Source organism: Chiroxiphia lanceolata, chromosome 13 (genome assembly GCF_009829145.1).
Source record: "Chiroxiphia lanceolata isolate bChiLan1 chromosome 13, bChiLan1.pri, whole genome shotgun sequence".
Classification (NCBI taxonomy): domain Eukaryota; kingdom Metazoa; phylum Chordata; class Aves; order Passeriformes; family Pipridae; genus Chiroxiphia; species Chiroxiphia lanceolata.
The window spans coordinates 2,412,346-2,430,514 of record NC_045649.1 but is presented as its reverse complement, the minus strand read 5'-3'; the positions used below and the strand labels follow the sequence as shown (position 1 = coordinate 2,430,514).

The following is an 18,169-nucleotide window of genomic DNA, read 5'->3' as shown; positions in this document are numbered from 1 at the left end:
TCCGCGGGAAGCGGAGCGCGGAGCGCGGAGCCGGCGCGGCCATGGCGGTGAGTTGGGGCCGGGGGAGCGGGGCCGGGCGGGCTCCGGGGACGCGCCTGACCGCCTCTCTTGGCTCCGCAGCCCAAGGGGAAGGCGGGCACCAAGGGCAAGAAGCAGATCTTCGAGGAGAACCGGGAGACCCTGCGCTTCTACCTCCGCATCATCCTGGGGGCCTCCGTGAGTGCGGCCGGGGGGGCCCCGGCGGGGCGCGGGGCCGGGCCGGGGTGGGCGGCGGGCAGACAGCCGAGCCATGCTCTCTCCGCAGGCCATCTACGCCCTGGTGAACCTGGTCATCTTCTACCCCGCCGCCTCCGCCTGGACGTGGGTGAGCGCCGGGCACCGTCCCCTGCCCCGGCGGGGGCTCCTGGGCCCGGGTTCCTCCGAGGCCCGCGGGCCCCCGGCCGTGCCCTTTGCCGCTGACCGCCGTGTCCTCCTTGCAGCTCGCGTTCGCCTTCAGCTCGGTGGTCTACGGCACCAGCTACCGGTCCATGAACTCCATGGCAAAGCCGTCTTTCACAGACGATGGCAGCCTTGCCGACGGGGGAATTGACCTGAATATGGAGCAGGGGATGGCAGAGTGAGTGTCCACACCCGCACGAGTCCAGGTGAGCAGGACCTGCTGCCTGAGCGTGCGCGCAGAGCCAGGAGAGGCCCCCGAGGAGAAGGCCAGGCCTCAGCTCCTGCCCCAGATTGCCCATGGTGTGGGCATGAGGGGAGCTGGAAGCCCATAGCTGTGTTTTCTGAGAGTGTACCCTAACTGCCCTGGTTATCTGAACACTTGGCTTGGCGTGCCCCAGTCAGGAGCTGCCACGTGGGTGTGTCAGCCTGGCACAGTCACTGTTCTTAGGGCCGAGGTGCAGAGGTAAGAGATCACAAACGGTTCAGTGGGAGCAGTTTATGATCATTTTTCAGTGAAGAAACAGCACTGACACTGTGCATGCTGCCGCAGCACACAGTGATATATATTTTCTTTTTAAACCAGCACTGCAGGTGGTGCTTGACTGAGCAGAAGGGCATGTGCTGCCAGTTATCCCATCCTGGCTGCAAACTAGCCGTGTCTTGAACTGTCCTACACACTGAAAATTCTCCCCTCTGTCTCAGCCAGCTCCTGTGACCTCCTCAGCCATTTCTATCCCCCATGCTTGTCCATTCCTCATGTCTATCTGCAGACAGTGTTTGCCTGTCCAGTGTTCTTGGCACTGCTGTAACTGGTCTTTCCTTGGTCAAGGGACACATAACAGTAATTCTTGAGAAGTGCTGTTAGATAAAATAAGGAGACAGCAGTACTGGAACAGCAGAAATACCTTCTAGATTTACTTGTTTTCCACCAGTGAGCCTCAAGCTAGTTACAGAAAACTGCCAGGTAGTTGTGGACACATCAGGCTTTGCTCTCTGTCCTCCCTGCCCTCAGCCTGTGTCTGTTGGTCCAGCCTCTGCTGGGGATCTTCAGCACGTGCTTAGTGAGATACTGGGGTCCTCGGCCCCTTCCTTCCCATGTCCTTGGCCTACCATTCAGGGTTTACCTCCATCCTTCCCCTGCTGCCAGGCTTTTGAAGCAGCACAGTGGGGCCTTGTTTCCAGCTGAGCCCTCTGTGTCACATCAGGTGTTCTCAGTGTTGGCAGGGCCACATATTGATGTGTGTAGTTTTAACTTTTCCTAACGTCAGTTTGATTTTTGGCTGGGGATGTTATCAGCAGGCAGACCGACTTGGGGGGCACGGAACCTGCTCTCTGTGCACAGGGTGAGCTCTCATCTTGTGTGTTAGTGGAGTGGCACCTTTTTGTACCTGCAGCAGGAGTGACTCATGTCTGGTGTTAGAGACTCAGCTGAGGGACGAGGTGGCCAAGAGGAGAGGGGGTTATTTCTAGTGTGACCTGTGAGCTGGGTGCTTTACCCCCTCTTCATACTATAGAGACTTCATTTTCCTACTGGTCAGCCAGGTGTTTTTCTCCCATTTTCCACTGGTTTGGCTCTTTAGAGTGGAATTGCAAAATATTTTTAATACCTTTGTAGTGAAACAAAACGTGGGACAGTTGAGGAGGGAAAATACTGAAGTTTGATGTTTGTGGTTGTGAGAGATGCCCCTGGGAGTTGTGCAAGGCAGAGAGGGTGCCCCAATAACCGTCCCATGTGTGTGTGATGGTGCTGCCAGAGGAAACGACTGACAGGATGTAGCACAGGGAGCCCATTACCTGCTCTGCTGCAGTCCTGGTTGCAGATGTACTTCCCTTGGTATTGAGGCATTGAGGTTTTTCTGCCTGAGCAATTGGGCTGAGGTTTATGACACATTAAAATGAATTGATGCTTATCTGAGGCAGGGGTTGTGCAAAACACAGAGGAGGCAGAGCTGTAAGAACAAAACCTGTAGAGCTGAAGTTCCCATCCCTACCCTGTACCTCTAAATTACCTCTTTTGGGACCAAGGAACCACTCTAAGCTAGTGGTTACTTCAGAAAGAAGTGGATGTTCCTGCCTCTCAGCTGAGTGTGCTCCTTTGGAGGTGCTCCTGGAATGCTGTGGCTTTGATAGTGTTTCTCTCGTGCTGTCTGTAACTGAAATGGATGCTTTGTGTTGCTCTGGGGTTGAGGAAGACCAAACTTGCTGGTCTCTGGGAGAGCTGGGTTTGGTGGGAGCTCACCCCTCTGTGGCCTCTGGTGATGCCTGAGATTACTGAACCTCCATGTCTTGTTGTAGAGCTGTTGGTGGTGGATTCTGCAGTGTCTTGACTCGATGTTGTTTGTGGTCAGTTTGCTTTGCACTTTGCCATTGCCTTTGTTTTGTTGTCTCCAGTCTTGGATGTGACTGGAGAATTTCTTTCTCCAGCAGCTGATGATTTAACAAGAGTGAGAGTTGGTGTTTTTCTAACCCTTCATGGCACTCCCTGAGGCTTGTGTTGAAAAACTAATACCTGTTTACCTCTCCTGGGTGTCAGATCCCCTGAGGGTGGTGGTTGAGGCGGGGGTAGCTTGTTCCCCTCCATAGCTGCTCCCAGCTCTGCCTCAGGCTGGCATGGAAGATGCTGGAGTCAGATAAACAAGAGGGGAGGAGGAGCCAGTCTGTTGCTGTAGCTCAGCTTGCTGATGTGCTTGTCCTTTGGTGACCCTGAGTGTGTCTGTCAGCCTGTGAAATGGCACGGGGAAGATTCCTGGCTCCCTTCAGCACAGCCAGTCATGAGCAGCTATACTTTATGTCAAGATAGGTGTCAAATCAGCAGGCCCTGGCTGCTGTTTCAGCTGTAGGGCTGGGTGGCGGTTTTGGTGCTGGTTTCCATTCCCCATCAATTCCTCAGCTTTCTCAATGGCCTTTTTTTTTCAGAGGGAGCTCAGCTCTTTAACCCATCAGATTATTTTTTGTTGCTTGTTTACCACTCAGATTCTTCTAGATAACTGTGTCTGGCAAAGCAGGGCAGTCCTTGGGTTGGGTGGGGCAGGGTCCCTCCCTGGAGGTGCAGACAGGCTGGGTTGGCAGAGGAGCTGGCGTGGGCTGGAATGGAACCTCAGTGCTTTGCTTTTCTTCCCTCAGGCACCTCAAGGATGTGATCCTGCTGACAGCTATAGTCCAAGTGCTGAGCTGCTTCTCACCCTACGTCTGGTACTTCTGGCTCTTGGTAAGCCCCAGCCACTGCTGTTTTCCTTCTTGCTGTGCACTGTCCGTGTCTTTCCCTGTCTTCAGGACTGCGGACATTATTTATCCATTTCAATTCAGTGTCCTGTTTCAGGCCCAAGCTATTTTCTGATATGTTTTTTAATCTCCTTGTCAAATCTTGTTAAAAATGAGGCCATACATGGCAAAGAAGTCCTGATCCCTCTGGGTCAACCACACAAAAACTAGGCTGGCCTTTGCCTTTCCCTCTGGTCCTGTGAAAGGGCAACAAGAAACACGAGGCAGATCAAAGCTGTCTTTGAGCACAGAGCCTGTCTGTGACTGTAACAAACAGTGTTTCTTCTTGTTTGGCTTTCTCAGTCATTCAGCATGGACCAAGGCTGGACACTGTGCCTATTGGTAGATAAAATGCTGTAGGCATTGATTTCCCCTTAACAGACCAAACTCTTTCTGCTCCTAAAACATTTGTCATGTGCCTCCAGCTAAAGCTGCTTGTGCAGAAGGACAAAAAATCTCCAGTTGGTTAAAAAATCCCACAGTTGCTTTGAGGATATCACACAAAGGTACAGAAGGCAATTGTGGGAGAATGGAAAGTTACCCCATTTCAGTCCTTGATCTCATTTCAGTCCTCACCCACAAATTCCTCTCTAGCTGGCCTGGCAGAGGGCAGCCTAGACTTGGTTGTCCCCTGGAGACCATCTGGATCGCTTTTTTTTTCTTTTTTTAAATTCAGAGCAATGTGGGTGTGTTTTCTGAAGGAAGGAGAGACGGAATGTCTGGGCAGTTGGATCCCTCTGGGTAATTCAGACCCGATGCTGGGATTTCCATATATGAAGCCTAAGAGCTGTATACGTATGCGAGTTCCTGAATGAAATGAAATGAAATCAGGCCGTTTATTTTGGCCGCCCGCCACCACCTTTGATTTCCCTGCATCCTGAGGTGCCTCTGATCCAGCCTGTGGGGATACTCCAGCTCCTTTGTCTCCCTCAGTAGGACCAGCCCGTGCTGTCCCCAGAGTGACCGAGTTTGTGCCACGTGTGTTTTGCAGGCTCCGGGGCGCGCGCTCTACCTCCTCTGGGTGAACATCCTGGGGCCCTGGCTCACGGCAGAGGCTTCGCCCACCGCCCAGGAGCCCAATGAGAAGAAGCAGCGCCGACAAGAACGCCGGCAGATGAAGCGTTTCTAGCCCTGGCCGGGGGTAGATAACGTGGTCTCTCATCTCCACGCTGTTGTTTCATCAGGGATGCGACTGAAACCAATCCGAAACCACCGCAGTAGCTCTTGCCCCTCTGCCACTGCTGCCATTCCGCTCGAAAGGCCGCAAGAGACTTCCCTTGGTTGGGTCTTGGTGCCGGCTGAGGCCTTGCTCCTTGGGATGACAAGGGGGGGTGATGCTGGGATGTGTGTAAATACCTTTTTAAAGCAGCGCTGTATCGCGTTCGAGGTTGGGGAGTGCAATGTTGGAGGAAATAGTACATTAAAGAGCAGAGTCTAACTGACCGTGCTGGCAGTGCGTTCACGCAGGGGAGCTGTGAAAAATGCCAGCGTGTTCCTGGAAATCTGCACCAGAGGGAAGCTGAATCCCCAGACACAAGTGCTTTCCTCCTTTTCCCATGCTTGGTCTGTGCTGCCCTGCCTGCCTCAGCCTCTGCACCCTGTGGAGGAACTGCAGCTGCCCTGCGGGATCAGGAGTGTGGGGCAGCTGGGGGGTGCTGGGCACTGGGTTTGCAGCCAAACTTTATGCTTTTGGGATTGAGCCTGAGCTCTCTGGAGCCATAGGCTGGCCTGTGCTACGTTTGCGGGAGCTCAGCATGATGTAAGACAAGAAGCTGTGGGTTTGGTTTTTTTGTATTTTTTGAGGAGGGTTCTCCCAGGGGAGCCATGACTGCTACAGAGTTCATGTGTTAGAGACCAGGGCAGTTTTTATGTTTGCCTACTTTGATTTATTGATGTTGTCCCTGCCCAGTATATTGTTTTACAGACCCCAGTGACCCCTTCCTGCTCCTGACGCACCAGCTCAGACCACGCAGCTTTGCCTGTGCCAGTGAGATGCACAGTGGGCGCTCACAGTGGTGCCAGTCTGGTTTTTGATGCTATCCACAACCTTTTGCCCACACGTCTTTTCCATTACATCATCTTTATTACACGCTTTTGACTAACATCAAGCCCAGTCCCCACCCTGAGTCCTCAAAGCCAGGCAGGGTGGCTGTAGTTGGGGTGCAGAGCTGGGCAGAGATTGGTATTTGGGGGATTAAAGTCCTTCCTCCTGCTGGTGGGGGGCATGATGGAAAGGGTAGGGAGCGGCAAAGGCATTCATGGGGAGATCTGTGCGTGCAGGCCAGCCCTTACTCCCTGCCAGGCACAGCCCAGAGCCCCCAGCCCTGGCTGCTGACCCCATGTCGGTGCCCCCACAGTGCTGGGAGCACCCCTGGAACCCTACGGAAACCCCCCCATTGCAACTCCCCCAGCACAGCCTTCTGCACTCAGGGACCAGCACATCGCCCCAGCTCTGCCCTCCCTCCCCCTGAACACTCTTCTCCAGCTCCCCAAAACCACGTGGAGCTGCACAGCCGTCCCCAAAATACACAGGGACGATGTTGGGGGGGGACACATCAACACTAACCACACCGGCCCTCGGCCGCGCTACCCTACACAGCGGTACATGCACAGCAGCCGCTCCGGCGCCCGGCTCGGGCTCTGCCCTCTCCTCCAGCCCCAGTAAATACCCAATAAATGGCACCAGTTACACCCTTGGGGTGCTGGTTTGGGGGATGCCCCTCAGTCAGGCAGCAGCTGCTCCAGTTCCTCCTCATTCAGGCCGTTGGTGGTGACAATGTGATCCAGCTGCTTCATGTACCGCTCCAGGTCCTGCATGAAATGGGGGATGCGGGCCTTCTCCAGGACCCCGAATTTCTTCAGCCGATTCACATCTTCATAGGAGACCTGATGGGAAGCAGGGAGATGCGGTCAGTCCCCTCCATTCCAAACCCTGGCAGGTGCTAAGGGGGCATCTGGCCCCCTTGCAGACCACCTGGTTCACCCCCTACCCCCCACTGCCCAAATATCCCTCCTGCCTGTGGAGAGGCAGCGGGAAAGCTGCTGGGGATGTGGGATTTGCAGGGATTTGTGGTTTTGGTAATTTTCTGTCACTGCAGGGCCAGGTGACAGCAGGACTGCTGTGGCTGAGGGCCAGCAAAGCTTAACCTGCTGGGTTAAGCCTCTTCCCGAAAGTCTCCCACAGAGGATTATGGATTGTCCTGTCCTTCCTTGCATCCTACCCGGCACTGCCTTTCCCTGCTCCACAGAGACCTGTAAGCGCAGGGAAAGACAAAGAGTGGAAGGGCTGCCAGGCAAGGGCTGGGTTTTGGGAAGCCATGGGATCAAGAGAGAGCCTGTGCGATCTTAGGGATGGGACTCTGGGATGAGCCACTCCCTGCCCCACCCCACTCCCAACCATTACCTTTCCAAGGGCAGCCAGCAGTGGGAAGTCGATGGTCTGCCGATGGCGCAGGATGCGGAGAATCCCATCCAGGTAGACCTGGTCCTTACTGAAACAGCCTGGAAGAGCAGAAGAGGCCTGGGACAGGGAGCCTGGCTTCCCACCACCCACCACTTCCCAACTGTTTACCGATTGCAATAAACACAATGAGAGCACTGGACCACGAGTGTGCCAGGGCTCAGGACTGCTGGGTGCCAAGGCACGAGCACTGGGGAGGCAGCTGAGTGCAGCAAGAGCTCCCCAGACCTCACTGGGATGATCTCATCCTTCTTCCAAAGTAATTTTTTTAATGGTTAAACCAGTGCAAAAATCCAAATGTATCCACAGTAATTCTCATTTTTCCTCTCCTTTGCTGCTTCCCCAGAAGCTTATGCAAGTCACTCCTATGGGACAAGTGTAATCCCAGAGGAGAGTGGTGCTGGGGATGGGGAGGGATGTGAGGCAGGGCTGCCATGGCTACGTGTTGGGAGGAAGGGGTTAAAAACAGAAGACTGGTAGGGTGAATTGTAAACTGCTCAAGTGACCTTGCACCTGGGAGTAACTCTTGATAAGCCTGCGAACAGCAGGCCAGTGATCCTCTGATCTTGTGTACCCTCTGCTTTGGGGATCCCCTGGTTAGTGAGGTAATGGAAATAAATTTACTCTTTGTGTTCCAGCCGCTGCCTGTGCCACCACTACAGGACTGGTGACGCTCAACCCACCCAGAGCAGAACACAGCCACCCACTGGTTTGCCTTTAACAAAAAATACACAGAACCCTTCCCAAAACCCAAAGGCTCTGCACCCCCCCCTCGTGGTACCTGGCTGTGAGGTGTCAGTCTGGCCTCTCTTCGCCCGCACACAGTACTCCCACCGGACACCGGCGTCCTGGACGTACTGCTCCAGGTCCTGGAAGAGGGCGGAGAAGGAGAGGCGGCTGGCCCGCTCGATGGTGTAGTAGAGCAGGGCTGCCCGCCACAGGAAGGGCTGCTTGCGGAAGAGGACGCTGTGCAGGCTGGCCAAGCCTTCCTCCGTGGGGTTGGCGGGTTTCAGGCTGTACTGCTTGCGGCCCTCGGAGCTGTGCCAGGGCTGGCGGGTGTTGTTCACCCCCCGGATGTAGTGGGTGCCTGGGGAGGGGGGACAGGAGTGAGTGTGGTCACCCACAGCCTCCAAAAAGGCTCAGCTCCCACCACCCCTGCCCTGAATTGCTGGGGTTGGGTGCCAGCTCCAGTCTTGGCCGGTGATGATGCCATGGGGCATCTGCTTTCTCTGGTACCCAGGAGGAGGCCAGGACATGAGTAAACAGGTGGGTGCCCAACATGCCCTCCCTGCGCAGAGAGGGATGCAGGTGGCCTCAGCCCCTTCCAAAACCTGCCCAGGATGCCTCCTTGCAGGACCTGTGGGTACCACCTTGCCCCAGGCTGTTACCCCAAGGATGTTCACAGCATCCCCCCTGCTGTGCCCCCCCACCCACAGCCACCTTCCCCCCCTGCTGACCTATCTCGTGGCGCAGCATCCCCTCCAGCCAGTGCTGCCGGGCTCCAGCCAGGTTGATGGCCAGTGTGGGCCTGCTGTCCTCCACCATCATCACTGCCTGGGACAGGAGGTCATCTGTGAGCTGCACCACCACCTGCAGAAGGAGGAGGAGGAGGCAACTGCCATCAGCAGGGTCTTGGCTCTCAGCAGAGCCTTACATGGTGGCAGATGGTCAGAAAAAAGCCACTGACACCACGGGTGGCACCGTTTGGCTCTGCTGCACCATCACCAGCATGTGCTGCAGCTCCCCAAAGGAACCACAGAGAGCAGGAGCCACTGGGGGGAATGATGAGAGGAAAGAGATGATCCCATGCAGGGGATGAAATAGCTCCTTTAATCTCTTTACAGCCAATAAAGCTGAGCAGGCACTGTGGGGGCAGTGGGCAGCTGCTGAGCAGCCTCCTCCAGCATCCCTCTGGCTTCAGCATTACCTCCACCGGCTTGTTCCCATGGACTCCCCACAATTTTGTGGCCACACATGACAGGCATGCTCTGGAGACTTGCCTGGTCCCCCTTCTGCATCCCCAGTGGCAGTGGGATGGAGCACTAACTTTGGCCACCAAAACAACCCTGCTCTGAACACCCAACAGCACCAACGTTGTTATGGGTCCAACCTCTGCACCCCCCAACAAACATCTCCTTAGGGGCTCAAGGCTCTGCCTCCATTTTCATGGACTCCCCTGCAGATTCTCCCCATTCAAGGCTCCAGAACATGAGCAGTGAGGATGGCTCCATGCCAGCCCACCCTCACAGAAGGAACCGTGTGTGCTGGCCATAATTCACAGCAGGGATGGGCATCACATGTGCAGGACTAGTCAGTATCTTTACACAGAAAGAACCAGCTATTTTAGGAAAACTGGCTACTGCAAGCACTGGAGCCAAGGGAGCTGCTCTCCATGAACAGGAGTTAATGTGCAAACCAAGCAGCATTTTTTGACCACCCAACTTCAGACCTGCAGTGACTCAAAGCTGCAGCATGGCTGGAGATGGTCCCTGGGAGCTCTTGCATCCAAGGTTTGGCAGTGGCAATCCTAAGGACAGCAATCAAAACTGTTCCCCTACATACATATTAACTCTACAAACCATCTGTTATTTCGCAGCTGACACTTTTCAGGATGAAAACATGTGCATGCATTACTAAGTGACAGTTCTTTCTTTCAATAAAAAAAAAAAAAAGAGAGGAGACTGAATTGGTTTGCTTTAAATCAGATTTATTATTAATATTATTATTTATTATGAAAGCCAAAAGAGCAGCTTAACAGACTCCACCGCTGGGCAAACGAACAGCACAAAATACTTACAGCGCAACTGCTTACCTGGATTAAAATACACCAGTGTGAAAAGGGATCACTCCAATGCAGAGAAGAGACTTGTCAGTTCACCTCTGACTCCCCACACAGAGCCAGTCACCCAGGAGCACTGGAAAGGGACTTCTGGCATTGCTGGAGACTGCAGCTTCACAAACACTGCCATTCTGGTGCCTGCTGCAGCCCATCCCATCCCACTGAGCAGCACCACTTGCCTTATTTCAGGACCCTCCAGCTTTGCTGATGTTGTTACAACCAAGGTTGTGACTCCGGCCAAAATCCTGCTCCTGCAGCAGCAGCGCCAGCCCTCCAGGTCTGTGACCTCTCTTGCTCTGAGCAGCCTCCCCAGTGCATTCTCATGGCCCAACGAAGCTTCTGCTCAGCTTTCGTGGATTAAATGGTAGAGAAAAAGCTCATCCCAAGGAACGGAGGGAAGGCTCCTGGTGGCCCCACAGCACAGGGTTCTGCCTCTGCCCAGGACACCAGCACTGCTCAGGACCTCCAACACTGAGAAGGCAGCTCAGAGGTAGTGGGACACCAAGGATGGGATCCCAGGAGACACCAGCTAGTGCTGTTTAGGCTGACAGCATTCCACAACCCCAGGGATTACCATGCAGAACTTACCAACGGAGCCAGGTGTTTCTCTGCTGCAAGCTGTGAGCTCGCCAAAATCCATACGGAGACCTCCGAGCTCCGGCAGCGTCACCTCCATCCTGAGGCAGAAGAAAAGCAGAAGAGCTTCAGGATCTGCAGCTTGGACCCCGAAAAAAGCAGCTTTTGAGGGCACAGAGTTAATTACAGCACGAATACTTACCCAGGAGCGCGCTGCCTGCGGTGCCAGAAAGCGGGATCCTTCCTGCCTTTGCCGATCGGTGACGGGGACATAGGGCAGCTGCCTGCAGGGGCTGCCACCAGCCTGGCCATGCTGCCTGCCAGGACTGACTGTGGGCAGGGACACACCAGCCGCTCGGTCTCTGGGCCTCACGCTACCACCACATGAGTTTCTCCTTTTTTTTTTTTAAGCAAGCCATCGTGATTAGTATGAACCAGGGAAGCAAAGGGCACGGCAGAACAGACAGGGCACAGATGGTGAAAGTCAGGAATCAAGAGGTACAGGTGCAGGGAGAGAGATACACGCCTGAAAAAACCACCCAGTTCCCCGACAGGGTGTGAAATTATCAGCGACGCAGAATTTTCAGCAGGTTTTGCTCCTGCACAGGGAGTGAGCTCTGCCAACATCGCTGCGTTGAGAGCAGGTGAAACCCTTCCCTCTTCCCTACTCCAGAGACATTCTAATGGATAGAAAGGAACAAACTAGGGCTTTAATTGTTTTAAAAGCACTTAGCAGAAGTCCCAGATAAAACAGCCCCGTTATCTCGCACACCGATGCGCAAACACAGTGACTGAACCCTGCATTGCCCTGAGTTGGAAGGGACCCACAGGGTTCATCGAGTCCAAGCCCTAATAGCTCTGAGCAAAGGGAGAATTACACAGGGTTGGAAGGAAGCCACTTTACACCATGTAAGAAAAAAAGATGGCTTTCTGCCCAGCCGGAGACCAGTTAATGGAAAAGAAAATACTTAAAACTGATCAGTTAATAAAACCAAGATGTAGAGCTCAACTAGCATGTCATAAGTGTCATGGCCAGCTTTCTGTCTGGGTATTGAGACTGGTTCTGGGCACTCAAAGGCAGCTGAATTATAGGAAAAGATCTGCAGAAATCCTTTCTGTCCAAAGCAAAGGCTTAGGAGGCCAAGGTGCCAAATCCACATCACAGGGACACCCTCAGGAGGGATCAGGGCAAACCAAGGGTGCTGGAGGAGAAACATCCCCTGAGCAGGTGGGGCCTCAGGGAACCACTCATTCCCACTTTTGCAGGTGTGGAATGCTCTGGGAACCACTGGGCAAGGTGATGCTTTGGAGAAATGCTCATCAACAACCGTTTGGAGATGGAGGTGAAAAATCAGAGGTAGGAAACACAGTCTGGCCAAGAGGCAGTGGTGAGGAAGCTGCCACGTCAGCCAGCACTGCATGAGCTCTGCCCTGCAGCCAACAGCCCAAGGTAGCCCTGCAAGCCAAACCATACAAAGCCAGGTCCAGAAATCCTTCTTAGCCCTTGAATCCAGGACACTGGAAGTATTTTGCCCACACCTTGCTGGCAGAAGGGGAAAAAAGAATGCCCCTTTTAACTGCAGCTGTGGGACATCCTGTCCTGGATGCTGCTGGGGGTGCAGAGAAACCAGGTTAAGAGATGCTGAACTCCCCGGGCTCCATCCCACATGGCTACTGTTGCATCTTAACCACCTATTTCCCAGCCTTAAAACCCAAGCTTGGGGTTTCAAAGCACCATGACCTGGCATGTCTTGTAGGACAGCAGGAAATCTCTGCCCCTGGCTTTGCTTTTGGACACGTGGGCAAAGGCAGCTGTTGGAGACGTCTGCCATCCCACCGCCAACAGCAGATGACTTCCCCACAGTAATTGATGCCTCATGCACGCAGCAAAAAGGCTCCTGGCATGGCCACACAGACAAGTAGCAGCTCCCTCTTCTCTCTCAAGCATAAAAGGGAGATACATGTGGAAAAAATCACAGGAAATTGGTGGGAAACCAGCACCCATGTCCCAGTGCCAGGGTACAGCGAACACAGCCAAGCCGAAGATGAAAGGACAGACACCACAGCTCAGAGCAGAAAAATCTCCTCTTTGTAGCCAAAACATTTCTTAATCTGAGTGCTTTTTATCAGAAAATAAATATTTTGCTGTATTTTACGAGCGATAAAGGAGGGATGTGGATTTACCTCTCCCACACAGCCTTCCTTCTGCATGTACTTTCGGATCACGGACCAGATCTGGCACTTGCTCAGCAGCCTCCCGCCCGTGGCAACCTCGAAGCTCTCGTAGGTCCCATACTTCTCCAGGACTGTACGGATGATCCTGATAGCCTGTTGCACACAGAAACAAAACACCAGTGCAAACATCCTCCCTGCTTAAAAATACGCCTTGAAATCCCACGTGTGATGAAGCCAGAGGAGATAATCCCCAATTAACGCCTCTAAAATGAGAGGTGGTTCTGCGATACCTAAAAAAAACAAGAAGACTGACCCAGCTGGAGGCGGCCACCAGGACAGGCAGACACTTCACACAATCAGCACGACCCACAGCATGTCCTTTCTGCTTTTTGTCACCCTTGCAAGCATCTCTTGTGGGAACGGGGCCAAGCAGAAGTGAAACTGCGTCGTCCCAGCGTGGTTAAAGCCGTGATTATTTTCAACCTTTTCTGCTTTCAGTTCTCCTTTCAAACTCTGGTGCTTGCACAAAAGAGCTCCAGCTTCCCTGCTTCCTTTTTCACCCCGAGAGTTTCTCACTACAGCGCTCAATTCCAAGCCTGGCACTGAATTCCAAGCCTGGCAGTAAGGTTGTGCATCACCCTCTGCAGCAGCGCTGCTCCAAAGAGGGTCTCAGCACCACCAGCCTGCTGCACACCCAACAGCCTTCTAGTAATAGCAGCACGTGCTCCGTTATCTGCATTAACATTTATGGAGCACCTATAAAACATGAACATTTATGAGCATGTTTCCTCCCCCCAAAGTGTGTTCTCATTGTAGACATTTTCAAGCAATGACTTTCTCCAGTCATTAGAATATATTTTAATATGTATTAATATTAATATTATAGTAATATATATCCCAAAGCAGATGACAATGGCTTTCAACCAGTTCTGGAGGCTTTCCAGCAGTTTTATTGCATCTGCAAACCTGGCTGAGCTGCTGCCAGGCTCCCCAGCCCAGGACCAAGTGCTGCTCTTGAACAGTGGGTGTTTTACCCCCTCCTGCTGAGCAAACCCACTTTGCTCTCATATGGGCTTCAGGCAGCAGCTGGAGCCCCGTGGAGGACATCCTATCCCTTCTCTCCCTTCCTAAGGTCACCCAGGATCAGGAGATGGGTGTTCACCACCAGTATTCATCCAACACTCCATAAGACAAGAGGAAATGGCCTCAAGTTTTGCCAGGGGAGGCTTAGGTAGGATATCAGGAAAAATTTCTTCAAGGAAATGGTTGTCAAACATTGGGACATGCTGCCCAGGGAAGTAGTGGAGTCACCATCCCTGGTGGGATTTAAAACACCTGTAGATGTGGCACTTGGGGACATGGCTTAGTGGTGGGATTGGCAATGTTGGGGTAATGGCTGAACTCGATCTTAAGGGTCTTGTCCCACCTAAACAACTCTACGACCCTAAAAGGAGCTTTGTGATCTGCATCTGGTGAGCAACCTCCTCTACCCCTGCAGAAGGTACTGATTTTCCTTCCCTGGGCAGTTTTCACAGCTGGTTTTTATTCTCAAGTCACTTACAGTGTTTTCCCAGGAGAAGTTGTGCTCGGTTTTTGTGTTCTGATTTTGTTTTGTGTTCTCTAGGTTGGGGGTTTTTTTGGTTTGTTTTTTTTTTTTTGCTTTGTTTGCTGAATGATCATGCCCATTTTTGCAGTGCTGCAAGATAACCTCCCATCGACCAAGGCAGAAAAAAGACCTTTTGTCCTCCCACCTCTGCTCAGCCACTTGCTCTCTCTCCTCCCAGGGGACCCAAAGCACCAAGCCAAGAGAAACCCAGCACAGCTGGTGCCCAGGAGTAAGAAAACAAAGAGCACGCTCCTCCCTGAACTTCAGTGCACATCCTGGAGAGCAAAATTCCTGAGATATCAGGTTTAGTGTTCCGAGCGTCTCCAAATCAATGCACCCACCACATGCAGTGGGATAACAAATCCTCCAGCGCCAGCTCCATGCTGGTGCTGCTCACATTCACGTGACAAACCAGGGATGTGATCTCCAGGGTAATGAGCCTCCACAGGCTGGAAGAATACTCCTGGTTCATTTAATTTTTCTACTGAATAACCCCCCCCAGCACATGCAGAGCAGCTGGTGGAGCAGCTGGAGGCAGGGAGCTGGTGTTGGTTTGCCTGCTCATGTCCAAGGATGCTGACTTAGCAAAACGTCTCACTTATTTAAGCTCTATGATTAATGAAGGTCTTTGCAAATAAAAACAGTTTATAGCTAATAGTGAGCTGACAAGGAAAAAGGCTTCCCAAAATAAAAGAGACTGGAAGGAGGTCACTGCAGGGAAGAGCAAAGGAACAGTGACATGAATACTGTCCCATCACATGGACACAGGAGAACTCAGAGAAACATTGGTAGAGACACTCAACACTCAATGTCCCTTGCAAAATGTTTCAGGATCCACATTTACAGTGGTTACAAGCTCTTAATTCCATTCATTCAAAGTACTGCCCAGAGAAAAATAATCTCAATTATTCGTCTTTTATTATGCTGTAAGTCCACTGCACCAAAAGAGAAAGCACGGGGGAAACAGCTCCGAGCAACTCATTTTACTGCATGACTCAGGGAAAGAAACAGCACTGAAACACAGGAGGGAAATGCAAAAAAGCCAGCGAGGTCTTTGCAGGAGTTGGAGCATCTTCCCTGCAACAGCCTTGCTGGCACTAGTTTATCTGGGGCAGAGGTATGGCAGGCACTGGGAATGATGAACTGCTTAGAAAGCTGTTTACAGAAAGGGCCTGAATCATCCAGATAATAATCCAGGCAGAGACATGGGCAGTGATGCAGGAAGAAGTAAACATTCAAAAAGCAATAAATAAATCAGCAAAGAAGTTGTTATTTGAACAAATCGCTCCCGACTGGGAGGTGCAAAGAAACAGCTCTGGTGTGCCAGTCAGAATTCAGGATCAGAGGTTTTTATCTGTTCCCTTGTTTGTGTGGCAGGAAGGATGCTCTTCCCAGAGGCAGGATGCTCACCCCTGGGAGCAAACTGGTTTTGGCAAACTGGTTTTGGGGCATGGCTGGGCTCCCAGCACCAAGCATGCAGCAGCTGCACTCCCTGCATCCTGGAAAGGCTCGTTTGTGGGCAGAGCACCCTGAAAGCATGCTCCTGACTCTTTCCTCCTGTTGAATGACCAGGAGCTGTTTGCTCAGTGCTGTGCCCACGGCAGAGAGCAAGTTGGGAATATTTCAATAGTGGAAACATGGACACAGTTACACAAAATCATACAGACTCCTTAAGCAGAGTCTACACCAACTAATATCATTAATGACCATATTTGCTGATGCCTTAAGGATGCTGCCATAACCTTTAGGCCTTCCACAAAACAAGCCAGACTTAACCACCAGGACATTCAGGCTAAGGACAGCTTCCCACACCGTCATACATATGCTCCAGACCCTTGGCTGCCATTTCTACAGCAACAAAGTGCAAAAACACACCAGGAAGGTGCCCCTGATGGAGCACAGCTCCCAACATTAAGCAGGAGACACTCTGATCACAGAATCACAGACTGGTTTGGATGGAAAGTGACCTTAAAGATTGTCTAGTTGCAACTCCCCATCCATGGGCAGGGACAGCTTCCACTAGACCAGGCTGCTCAAAGCCTCATCCAACTTGGCCAACACTGGTGGCATCACCCAGCACCAGTATGACCAGCACCCACATCACCCACAGAGCAGGTACTGTTCCTGCAGGTAGGTGAGGTAACAAAAAACAGGTTTAAGAAATCACAGGGTGAGTGTGCTGAAGGCAGGATACAAAAGGTGTTGATGGGAGCAGGATTAGGCAGCAGCTGGGAAGGAAAGCAGGCTATGAGGTTTCACATGGACAAGGGGGAATGGCTTTGAACTGACAGAAGAGTGGGTTTAGGTTGGACATTAGGAAGAAATTCTTCGCTGTGAGGGTGGTGAGGCACTAGCACAGGTTTCCCAGAGAAGCTGTGGATGCCCCATCCCTGGAAGTGTCTAAGGCCAGGTTGGATGGGACCTGGAGCAACCTGGTCTAGTGCAAGATGTCACTGCCCATGGCTGGAGGTGGGGTCTTTAAGATCCCTTCTATCCCAAACCATTCCAGGATTCTGTGAGCATGGACCAGCGCCTGGCCGGCCCCACCACGGAGCGGTCCCACCACGATACATCCCGGCGGCACGTGGGTACCCCACACCCTCTCGCGGAAAATGTGGCGAGCCAGGGTCCCCCCGTTCCTTCTCCTCCCCCCAGGCCGAGCATCCCTCCCCGCCTCACCTGAGTCACGAAGCGGTCGGATGCGGCCCCGTACTTGTCCAGGACGGCGGCGGGAACCGGCTCCGCGTACTCGAACTGCGGGTCGTACGCGAAGCTGGCGCGGAAGAACCGCTCCCGCTCCGCCTCCACGTTGCGCGGCCGCAGCGCCACGAGCAGGCAGGGGCTGCTGCGGCGCCCGCCGCCCTCCTCGCCGCGGCCCCGCGCGATGTGCGGCAGCGAGGCGGCGGCCCGCAGCCCCCCGCGCCCCGCCGCGCCCTCCCCGCGCCGCGTCCCGGCGCCGGTTTCCGAGAGGCGGCGGGTCCCCCGCGGGCAGCGCGGAGCGGGGCGAGGCGCGGGGGGCGGCGGCGACGGGCAAGGGCAGAGCGGGGCGCCGTGTCCCGGCCCGCCCGCCGCCCCGGAGCCCATCGCCCCCGCGCCCATGGCCGCGGCCTCCAGCGCGGCCGCTGCGGGGCTGAGCCGGCCCCGCGCCCCGCCCCGCCCCGCCCCGGGCACGCACCGCCCGCCGCCAATCGGGGACGGGGACGGAGCGGGGACACAGCGGGTGCGGCGGCATCGCCGGGCACGGCGGGTCACCAACCCCGGCAGTATCGCCAACCCCGGCGGTATCGCCAACCCCGGCGGTATCACCAACTCCGGCGGTATCACCAACCCCGGCGGCGTCGCCAGCCCTGGCTGCACAGCCGAGCCCAATTGCGTTGCCGCCTCGGCAGTATCGCCGGCCCCAACTGTGTCACGACATCTGTATTGCCAGCCCCGGCTGCATCGCCGCGCTGCTTCAGTCACCAGCCTTAGGGTGCTGCATCGCTAACCCTGATTGTGTCACCAGCCCCGGCTGCATCGCCATCCCCGGTTACATCACTGGCCCCAGTTGCTTTTCCAAGGCCAGTCATGTTTCCATCCCAGTTGTTTTCCTAGCACCAGTTGCATCATCAAGCCCCAGTAACATCACCAACCCTGGTTCTGTCACCAACCCCAGCCACATTGTCACCAGGACCATGTTGCCAGCCCTGGCTGTGTTGCCAGCCCCAGTTGCATCACTGACCATGTGTTTTTTCCCAAAGCCCTGGCTCCTGAGGTGCCTGTGGGCAGCGAGAACCTCACTTTTTGCTTACAGCTGGCTTCACTACCCTGCTGT

At 53.9% G+C, this 18,169-nt stretch overlaps 2 protein-coding genes across 2 annotated transcripts; one reads left to right on the top strand and one right to left on the bottom strand.

The window, feature by feature from the left end:
• TMEM208 (transmembrane protein 208) lies at nucleotides 1-5,142 on the top strand. The gene is made up of 6 exons (XM_032700876.1): nucleotides 1-47; nucleotides 121-216; nucleotides 305-364; nucleotides 480-616; nucleotides 3,562-3,646; nucleotides 4,691-5,142. Exons 1-6 carry the CDS (start codon nucleotides 42-44, stop codon nucleotides 4,826-4,828), a joined length of 522 nt encoding a protein of 173 aa, XP_032556767.1. The 5' UTR covers nucleotides 1-41; the 3' UTR covers nucleotides 4,829-5,142.
• A 620-nt stretch (nucleotides 5,143-5,762) lies between these two features.
• KIAA0895L (KIAA0895 like) lies at nucleotides 5,763-17,454 on the bottom strand. Its single transcript, XM_032701522.1, has 6 exons — nucleotides 17,035-17,454; nucleotides 12,759-12,902; nucleotides 8,617-8,749; nucleotides 7,941-8,246; nucleotides 7,103-7,200; nucleotides 5,763-6,585 (listed from the first exon to the last, which is right to left on the bottom strand). Exons 1-6 carry the CDS (start codon nucleotides 17,452-17,454, stop codon nucleotides 6,421-6,423), a joined length of 1,266 nt encoding a protein of 421 aa, XP_032557413.1. The 3' UTR covers nucleotides 5,763-6,420.
• Between the last annotated feature and the right edge of the window lie 715 nt (nucleotides 17,455-18,169).

Bases quoted from the DNA above. Each gene is read 5' to 3' on its own strand.
- TMEM208 (XM_032700876.1), top strand. The intron at 217-304 runs GTGAGTGCGGCC...CTCTCTCCGCAG, and splicing joins GCATCATCCTGGGGGCCTCC to GCCATCTACGCCCTGGTGAA. The intron at 365-479 runs GTGAGCGCCGGG...TCCTCCTTGCAG, and splicing joins CCGCCTCCGCCTGGACGTGG to CTCGCGTTCGCCTTCAGCTC.
- KIAA0895L (XM_032701522.1), bottom strand. From the start codon at position 17,454: ATGGGCGCGGGGGCGATGGGCTCCGGGGCGGCGGGCGGGCCGGGACAC. The intron at 8,247-8,616 runs GTCAGCAGGGGG...CCCCCTCCCCAG, and splicing joins GATGCTGCGCCACGAGATAG to GCACCCACTACATCCGGGGG. The intron at 6,586-7,102 runs GTAATGGTTGGG...GCTTCCCATCAG, and splicing joins TGCTGGCTGCCCTTGGAAAG to GTCTCCTATGAAGATGTGAA.